Below are 10000 nucleotides of genomic sequence, written 5' to 3'. Positions count from 1 at the left end.
TAGGGTCTAGGGGTAGTGTTTAGGGGTTAGGTTCTAGGGGTAGTGGCTAGGGGTTAGGGTCTAGGGGTAGTGTTTAGGGGTTAGGGTCGAGGGGTAGTGGCTAAGGGTAGTGGCTAAGGGTAGTGGCTAGGGGTTAGGGTCTGGGGGTAGTGGCTAGGTGTTAGGGTCTAGGGGTAGTGGCTAGGGGTTAGAGTCTAAGGGTAGTGGCTAGGGGTTAGGGACTAGGGGTTAGGGTCTAGGGGTTAGGATCTAGGGGTAGTGGCTAGGTGTTAGGGTCTAGGGGTAGTGGCTAAGGTTTAGGGTCTAGGGGTAGTGGCTAGGGTCTAGGGGTAGTGGCTAGGGGTTATGGTCTAGGGGTAGTGGCTAGGGGTTAGGGGTAGTGGTTAGGGGTTAGAGTCTAGGGGTTAGAGTCTAGGGGTTAGGGTCTAGGGGTTAGGGTCTAGGGGTAGTGGCTAGGGGTTAGGGTCTAGGGGTTAGGGTCTAGGGGTAGTGGCTAGGGGTAGTGGCTGGGGGTAGTGGCTAGGTGTTAGGGTCTAGGGGTTAGGGTGTAGGGGTAGTGGCTAGGGGTTAGGGTCTAGGTGTTACCTTGCCATCAGTGAGGACGTAGACATTCTGTCCAGACTGGTCCAGTAGTAGGTCAGCGTTGACTGGACTGTCCTGGTCCACCAATACACTCTGATACAACGTCCCTGTTGTGTCAGTCTGGAGAAATACCTGACCGCACAGAGAAGATGAAGTGAAGATTATTTTTGGTGTGTTGGCAAGAGAGCGTAAACAGATCTGGGAACAGTGCCATACATACAGTGTCAGAGTTGTGGACTCGAGTTTGGCTTGAGTCACTAATTTCACTTTGACTTGAGACTGATGACTTGAAATGATCTGGCCAGGTGTTTTGTCTCATTTTGTGGCACAGTCTCTCAGTAGATTACTAAGCATGCAGCCAGACACACTAGCTATTTGCAAAAAAAAAAACAAAAAATAATAATAATAATAGGCTAGTGAAACGCACACTCGGCCCTCTGATTGGACCAGCAAACTGTCAATCAGCAGAGGTTGGGTGAGCTAGCAAACAGATTGATGATTTTCTGTACAGCTATAGGATCGGGTGCAGAGCAAACGTCAAACTGTAGGGGGAGAGGATGGCCATAATAAATATGCAGCTCCAAAAGAAATTGGCGATCGGTAATATAAAGTGTTTACTTTGAAAGCTCACCTGCAATGGGCATCAAACAACCATTACTAGCACAGGACTACTGGTCTTTCGGTATGTCAATTGCTGGAAATGTATCATTAACTTGTGAAGCTTGCATTTGATCATTGACTACAGCTCAGCGTTCAACACCATAGTGCCCTCAAAGCTCATCAGTAAGCTCAGGACTCTGGGACTAAACACCTCCCTCTGGGACTAAACACCTCCCTCTGCAACAGGATCCTGGGACTAAACACCTCCCTCTGGGACTAAACACCTCCCTCTGCAACTGGACTCTGAGACTAAACACCTCCCTCTGGGACAAAACACCTCCCTCTGCAACTGGACCCTGGGACTAAACACCTCCCTCTGGACCCTGAGACTAAACACCTCCCTCTGGACCCTGGGACTAAACACCTCCCTCTGGACCCTGGGACTAAACACCTCCCTCTGGGACTAAACACCTCCCTCTGGACCCTGGGACTAAACACCTCCCTCTGGGACTAAACACCTCCCTCTGGGACTAAACACCTCCCTCTGGGACTAAACACCTCCCTCTGGACCCTGGGACTAAACACCTCCCTCTGGATCCTGGGACTAAACACCTCCCTCTGGGACTAAACACCTCCCTCTGGGACTAAACACCTCCCTCTGGACCCTGGGACTAAACACCTCCCTCTGGACCCTGGGACTAAACACCTCCCTCTGGACCCTGAGACTAAACACCTCCCTCTGGACCCTGAGACTAAACACCTCCCTCTGCAACAGGATCCTGGGACTAAACACCTCCCTCTGGGACTAAACACCTCCCTCTGCAACTGGACTCTGAGACTAAACACCTCCCTCTGGGACAAAACACCTCCCTCTGCAACTGGACCCTGGGACTAAACACCTCCCTCTGGACCCTGAGACTAAACACCTCCCTCTGGACCCTGAGACTAAACACCTCCCTCAGGACCCTGGGACTAAACACCTCCCTCTGGGACTAAACACCTCCCTCTGGACCCTGGGACTAAACACCTCCCTCTGGGACTAAACACCTCCCTCTGGGACTAAACACCTCCCTCTGGGACTAAACACCTCCCTCTGGACCCTGGGACTAAACACCTCCCTCTGGACCCTGGGACTAAACACCTCCCTCTGGGACTAAACACCTCCCTCTGGGACTAAACACCTCCCTCTGGGACTAAACACCTCCCTCTGGACCCTGGGACTAAACACCTCCCTCTGGGACTAAACACCTCCCTCTGGGACTAAACACCTCCCTCTGCAACAGGATCCTGGGACTAAACACCTCCCTCTGGGACTAAACACCTCCCTCTGGGACTAAACACCTCCCTCTGCAACTGGACTCCGAGACTAAACACCTCCCTCTGGGACAAAACACCTCCCTCTGCAACTGGACCCTGGGACTAAACACCTCCCTCTGGACCCTGAGACTAAACACCTCCCTCTGGACCCTGGGACTAAACACCTCCCTCTGGACCCTGGGACTAAACACCTCCCTCTGGGACTAAACACCTCCCTCTGGACCCTGGGACTAAACACCTCCCTCTGGGACTAAACACCTCCCTCTGGGACTAAACACCTCCCTCTGGGACTAAACACCTCCCTCTGGACCCTGGGACTAAACACCTCCCTCTGGATCCTGGGACTAAACACCTCCCTCTGGGACTAAACACCTCCCTCTGGGACTAAACACCTCCCTCTGGACCCTGGGACTAAACACCTCCCTCTGGACCCTGGGACTAAACACCTCCCTCTGGACCCTGAGACTAAACACCTCCCTCTGGACCCTGAGACTAAACACCTCCCTCTGCAACAGGATCCTGGGACTAAACACCTCCCTCTGGGACTAAACACCTCCCTCTGCAACTGGACTCTGAGACTAAACACCTCCCTCTGGGACAAAACACCTCCCTCTGCAACTGGACCCTGGGACTAAACACCTCCCTCTGGACCCTGAGACTAAACACCTCCCTCTGGACCCTGAGACTAAACACCTCCCTCAGGACCCTGGGACTAAACACCTCCCTCTGGGACTAAACACCTCCCTCTGGACCCTGGGACTAAACACCTCCCTCTGGGACCCCCTCTGGGACTAAACACCTCCCTCTGGGACTAAACACCTCCCTGGGGACTAAACACCTCCCTCTGGACCCTGGGACTAAACACCTCCCTCTGGACCCTGGGACTAAACACCTCCCTCTGGGACTAAACACCTCCCTCTGGGACTAAACACCTCCCTCTGGGACTAAACACCTCCCTCTGGACCCTGGGACTAAACACCTCCCTCTGGGACTAAACACCTCCCTCTGGGACTAAACACCTCCCTCTGGGACTAAACACCTCCCTCTGGGATTAAACACCTCCCTCTGGGACTAAACACCTCCCTCTGGGACTAAACACCTCCCTCTGGACCCTGGGACTAAACACCTCCCTCTGGACCCTGGGACTAAACACCTCCCTCTGGACCCTGAGACTAAACACCTCCCTCTGGACCCTGAGACTAAACACCTCCCTCTGGACCCTGAGACTAAACACCCCCCTCTGCATCTGGACCCTGAGACTAAACACCTCCCTCTGGACCCTGAGACTAAACAACCCCTCTGCATCTGGACCCTGAGACTAAACACCTCCCCTCTGCATCTGGACCCTGAGACTAAACACCTCCTCTGAGACTAAACACCTCCCTCTGGATCCTGAGACTAAACACCCCCCTCTGCATCTGGACCCTGAGACTAAACACCTCCCTCTGGACCCTGAGACTAAACACCCCCCTCTGCATCTGGACCCTGAGACTAAACACCTCCCTCTGGACCCTGGGACTAAACACCTCCCTCTGGGACTAAACACCTCCCTCTGGGACTAAACACCTCCCTCTGGGACTAAACACCTCCCTCTGCAACTGGACACTGGGACTAAACACCTCCCTCTGGGACTAAACACCTCCCTCTGGGACTAAACACCTCCCTCTGGGACTAAACACCTCCCTCTGTGACTGGACCCTGGCACTAAACACCTCCCTCTGGGACTAAACACCTCCCTCTGGGACTAAACACCTCCCTCTGGGACTAAACACCTCCCTCTGGGACTAAACACCTCCCTCTGCAACTGGATCCTGGGACTAAACACCTCCCTCTGGGACTAAACACCTCCCTCTGGGACTAAACACCTCCCTCTGGGACTAAACACCTCCCTCTGGGACTAAACACCTCCCTCTGGGACTGGACCCTGGGACTAAACACCTCCCTCTGGGACTAAACTCCTCCCTCTGGGACTAAACTCCTCCCTCTGGGACTAAACTCCTCCCTCTGCAACTGGACCCTGGGACTAAACACCTCCCTCTGCAAAAGGACCCTGGGACTAAACACCTCCCTCTGCAACTGGACCCTGAGACTAAACACCTCCCTCTGCATCTGGACCCTGAGACTAAACACCTCCCTCTGGGACTAAACACCTCCCTCTGCAACTGGACCCTGGGACTAAACACCTCCCTCTGGACCCTGGGACTAAACACCTCCCTCTGGACCCTGAGACTAAACACCTCCCTCTGGATCCTGGGACTAAACACCTCCCTCTGGGACTAAACACCTCCCTCTGGGACTAAACACCTCCCTCTGGGACTAAACACCTCCCTCTGGGACTAAACACCTCCCTCTAGATCCTGGGACTAAACACCTCCCTCTGCAACTGGACCCTGGGACTAAACACCTCCCTCTGGACCCTGGGACTAAACAACTCCCTCTGGACCCTGAGACTAAACACCTCCCTCTGGACCCTGGGACTAAACACCTCCTTCTGAGACTAAACACCTCCCTCTGGACCCTGATACTAAACACCTCCCTCTGGGACTAAACACCTCCCTCTGGACCCTGGGACTAAACACCTCCCTCTGAGACTAAACACCTCCCTCTGGACCCTGATACTAAACACCTCCCTCTGGGACTAAACACCTCCCTCTGGGACTAAACACCTCTCTCTGGGACTAAACACCTCCCGCTGGATCCTGGGACTAAACACCTCCCTCTGCAACTGGACCCTGAGACTAAACACCTCCCTCTGGACCCTGAGACTAAACACCTCCCTCTGGACCCTGAGACTAAACACCTCCCTCTGGACCCTGAGACTAAACACCTCCCTCTGCAACTGGACCCTGAGAATAAACACCTCCCTCTGCAACAGGACCCTGGGCCTAAACATCTCCCTCTGGGACTAAACACCTCCCTCTGCAACTGGACCCTGGGACTAAACACCTCCCTCTGGACCCTGAGACTAAACACCTCCCTCTGCAACAGGATCCTGGGACTAAACCCCTCCCTCGGGGACTAAACACCTCCCCTGGGACTAAACACCTCCCCTGGGACTAAACACCTCCCTCTGCAACTGGACCCTGGGACTAAACACCTCCCTCTGGGACTAAACACCTCCCTCTGGGACTAAACACATCCCTCTGCAACTGGACCCTGGGACTAAACACCTCCCTCTGGGACTAAACACCTCCCTCTGGGACTAAACACCTCCCTCTGGGACTAAACACCTCCCTCTGGACCCTGGGACTAAACACCTCCCTCTGGGACTAAACACCTCCCTCTGCAACTGGATCCTGGGACTAAACACCTCCCTCTGGGACTAAACACCTCCCTCTGCAACTGGATCCTGGGACTAAACACCTCCCTCTGCAACTGGACCCTGGGACTAAACACCTCCCTCTGCAACTGGACCCTGGGACTAAACACCTCCCTCTGGGACTAAACACCTCCCTCTGAGACTAAACACCTCCCTCTGCAACAGGACCCTGGGACTAAACACCTCCCTCTGCAACAGGACCCTGAGACTAAACACCTCCCTCTGGGACTAAACACCTCCCTCTGGGACTAAACACCTCCCTCTGGGACTAAACACCTCCCTCTGGGACTAAACACCTCCCTCTGGGACTAAACACCTCCCTCTGAGACTAAACACCTCCCTCTGAGACTAAACACCTCCCTCTGCAACTGGATCCTGGGACTAAACACCTCCCTCTGCAACTGGATCCTGGACTTCCTGACGGGCCGCCCCCAGGTGGTAAGGGTAGGCAACAAACCAACGCTGATCCTCAACATGGGGGGCCCACGACTGTTTACCCACGACTGCGTGGCTCCTCACGACTCCAACGCCATAATTAAGTTTGACAAAGTTACGACGGTGGTAGGCCTGATCACCGACAACGACGAGACCAGAGACCAGGCAGTGTGGTGCCAGGACAACAACCTCTCCCTCAACGATGAGACAGCCTATAGGGAGGAGGCCAGAGACCTGGCCGTGTGGTACCAGGACAACAACCTCTCCCTCGACGTGAACAAGACAAAGGAGCTGATCGTGGACTATAGGAAAGTTAACCCACTGTTCCTAGACCAGTTAACCCACTGTTCCTAGACCAGTTAACCCACTGATCCTAGACCAGTTAACCCACTGTTCCTAGACCAGTTAACCCACTGTTCCTAGACCAGTTAACCCACTGTTCCTAGACCAGTTAACCCACTGTTCCTAGACCAGTTAACCCACTGTTCCTAGACCAGTTAACACACTGTTCCTAGACCAGTTAACCCCACTGTTCCTAGACCAGTTAACCCCACTGTTCCTAGACCAGTTAACCCACTGTTCCTAGACCAGTTAACCCACTGTTCCTAGACCAGTTAACCCACTGTTCCTAGACCAGTTAACCCACTGTTCCTAGACCAGTTAACCCACTGTTCCTAGACCAGTTAACCCACTGTTCCAAGACCAGTTAACCCACTGTTCCAAGACCAGTTAACCCACTGTCCCTAGACCAGTTAACACACTGTTCCTAGACCAGTTAACCCACTGTTCCTAGACCAGTTAACCCACTGTTCCTAGACCAGTTAACCCACTGTTCCTAGACCAGTTAACCCACTGTTCCTAGACCAGTTAACCCACTGTTCCTAGACCAGTTAACCCACTGATCCTAGACCAGTTAACCCACTGTTCCTAGACCAGTTAACCCACTGTTCCTAGACCAGTTAACACACTGATCCTAGACCAGTTAACCCACTGTTCCTAGACCAGTTAACCCACTGATCCTAGACCAGTTAACCCACTGATCCCCTGAACAAGGCAGTTAACCCACTGATCCTAGACCAGTTAATGTATTTATTTAGTATGTAGTCAAGGTGTGTGGTGCTTATTTCGGCCTGCAGAGGGATCCGCTAGCCTGCCAAATCAGTGATTCAAAAAAAAAAAAAACCTGAAGAGAGAAGCACCAGATAAACCTTATCTTCACGGTGAGCGAGTTATATAAAGCATCGGATAAGAAACACCAAGTTAAGCCAAGTGATGATGATGACCTGTTTTGTTTTCACCATTCAAGCCTCATTTAAATATATATATTATTTTTTTTTTTCCCAGACTCCATCTCTTCCAGGATTCTTGTTTTTTACTCCTACGTACCAGGAACAGACCGTTTGTAAGGACCTTCAAATAAGAACGACGTGACGAACATGAGATACAATGATAATTAAACCCCTTTTTTACCAGTCGTTGTTTTAGTATGTTGGCTATTTAGAATTGTACAAGAGTAACCTAGTCAGGTGAATGAGAGAGAGCCAACTGAAAACTGTACTGAAGAGAGAAGCAGCAGATGAACTATTTATTTTCAACCTTATCAAAGGGCTGACGTTGGTACAGGTTAGACTCCCTTAACAGGGTACTAGACCCCTGGCTATATCACCATACCCTATCCAGGTCCCAAGGTTTAACAGGGTACTAGACCCAGGCTATATCACCATAGCCTAACCAGGTCCCAAGGTTTAACAGGGTACTAGACCCAGGCTATATCACCATAGCCTAACCAGGTCCCAAGGTTTAACAGGGTACTAGACCCAGGCCATATCACCATACCCTATCCAGGTCCCAAGGTTTAACAGGGTACTAGACCTAGGCTATATCACCATACCCTATCCAGGTCCCAAGGTTTAACATGGTACTAGACCCAGGCTATATCACCATAGCCTAACCAGGTCCCAAGGTTTAACATGGTACTAGACCAGGGATTTATCACCATACCCTATCCAGGTCCCAAGGTTTAACAGGGTACTAGACCCAGGCCATATCACCATACCCTATCCAGGTCCCAAGGTTTAACAGGGTACTAGACCTAGGCTATATCACCATACCCTATCCAGGTCCCAAGGTTTAACAGGGTACTAGACCCAGGCCATATCACCATACCCTATCCAGGTCCCAAGGTTTAACAGGGTACTAGACCCAGGCTATATCACCATACCCTATCCAGGTCCCAAGGTTTAACAGGGTACTAGACCCAGGCTATATCACCATAGCCTAACCAGGTCCCAAGGTTTAACAGGGTACTAGACCCAGGCTATATCACCATACCCTATCCAGGTCCCAAGGTTTAACAGGGTACTAGACCTAGGCTATATCACCATACCCTATCCAGGTCCCAAGGTTTAACAGGGTACTAGACCCAGGCTATATCACCATACCCTATCCAGGTCCCAAGGTTTAACAGGGTACTAGACCCAGGCTATATCACCATACCCTATCCAGGTCCCAAGGTTTAACAGGGTACTAGACCTGGGATTTATCATTGCGGAGCGAGAGAGCGTCAATGTTGCATTATGCGAGTTCCATAAATGACTACGTTTTTGGTCTCTTTAACCGACACAGACCATCATGATAATGAATTGTAAACAACTACAAAGCTTTCGTGGTTCACAATGCCTGCTGCTGGTACAAAACCAGGGTATTTTTTTTCATTTTCTTCTCGTGGTACATTTTTGTAAGGGTGTAACTCCTAAATTGATAGTTTAAAGAATTTTTCAAATAGCTAGCTGATTTTCTAGCTAGCCAGCCAGCTTTTCTAGAGAGACAGAGAGCATTGCATTGTGGGTTTTGTAGTTGAGCTCTGCAGAATTCCACAACTGTTCACAGTATATATTGCTATCCCATATTTTCGATATTTAACAAAGTAAAACATATTAACTATTCCTTTGAGTGTTCTTGTGTTTCTGTGGTTACTCCTATCACAGTGTGTGTGTGTGTGTGTGTGTGTGTGTGTGTGTGTGTGTGTGTGTGTGTGTGTGTGTGTGTGTGTGTGTGTGTGTGTGTGTGTGTGTGTGTGTGTGTGTGTGTGTGTGTGTGTGTGTGTGTGTGTGTGTGTGTGATTAGGGAATGTCCTATTAATGTGTGTGTGTGTGTGTGTGTGTGTGTGTGTGTGTGTGTGTGTGTGTGTGTGTGTGTGTGTGTGTGTGTGTGTGTGTGTGTGTGTGTGTGTGTGTGTGTGTGTGTGTGTGTGTGTGTGTTTTAGGGAGTGTCTCGTGTCTTGTTAGTGTGTTAAGGAGGGGAGGGGAGGGTATTTAAACTGAGGAACAGCAGTCAGCTCTCGGCAGTATGGAGCTGGATCTGGTTTCATCCATAATTAACATAAGCAACATGTTTCATGTTAATGAGAGTCTGTGGATGCCTGCCTGTCTGTCTGTCTGTCTGTCTGTCTGTCTGTCTGTCTGTCTGTCTGTCTGTCTGTCTGTCTGTCTGTCTGTCTGTCTGCCTGCCTGCCTGCCTACCTGCCTGCCTGCCTGCCTGCCTGCCTGCCTGCCTGTCTGTCTGTCTGCCTGCCTGCCTGTCTGTCTGTCTGTCTCTCTGTCTGCCTGTCTCTCTGCCTGTCTGTCTGTCTGTCTGCCTGCCTGTCTCTCTGCCTGTCTGTCTGCCTGCCTGTCTCTCTGCCTGTCTGTCTGTCTGTCTGTCTGCCTGCCTGCCTGTCTGCCTGTCTGCCTGTCTGTCTGCCTGCCT

At 51.5% G+C, this 10000-nt stretch overlaps 1 protein-coding gene across 1 annotated transcript in view; it reads right to left on the bottom strand.

The window, feature by feature from the left end:
* The window catches only part of plxnb3 (plexin B3), a 224437-nt gene that overhangs the window by 135377 nt on the left and 79060 nt on the right, over positions 1–10000 (bottom strand). The window contains exon 5 of the mRNA XM_046333429.1: positions 586–714. Coding sequence (XP_046189385.1) covers positions 586–714 — 129 coding nt within the window. The remainder of the gene's footprint in view (positions 1–585; positions 715–10000) is intronic.

The sequence above is a fragment of the Oncorhynchus gorbuscha genome, linkage group LG03, assembly GCF_021184085.1.
Source record: "Oncorhynchus gorbuscha isolate QuinsamMale2020 ecotype Even-year linkage group LG03, OgorEven_v1.0, whole genome shotgun sequence".
Lineage (NCBI taxonomy): Eukaryota > Metazoa > Chordata > Actinopteri > Salmoniformes > Salmonidae > Oncorhynchus > Oncorhynchus gorbuscha.
Note: the sequence above shows the minus strand (reverse complement) of the source record. Positions and strands in the feature narration are given on the sequence as shown.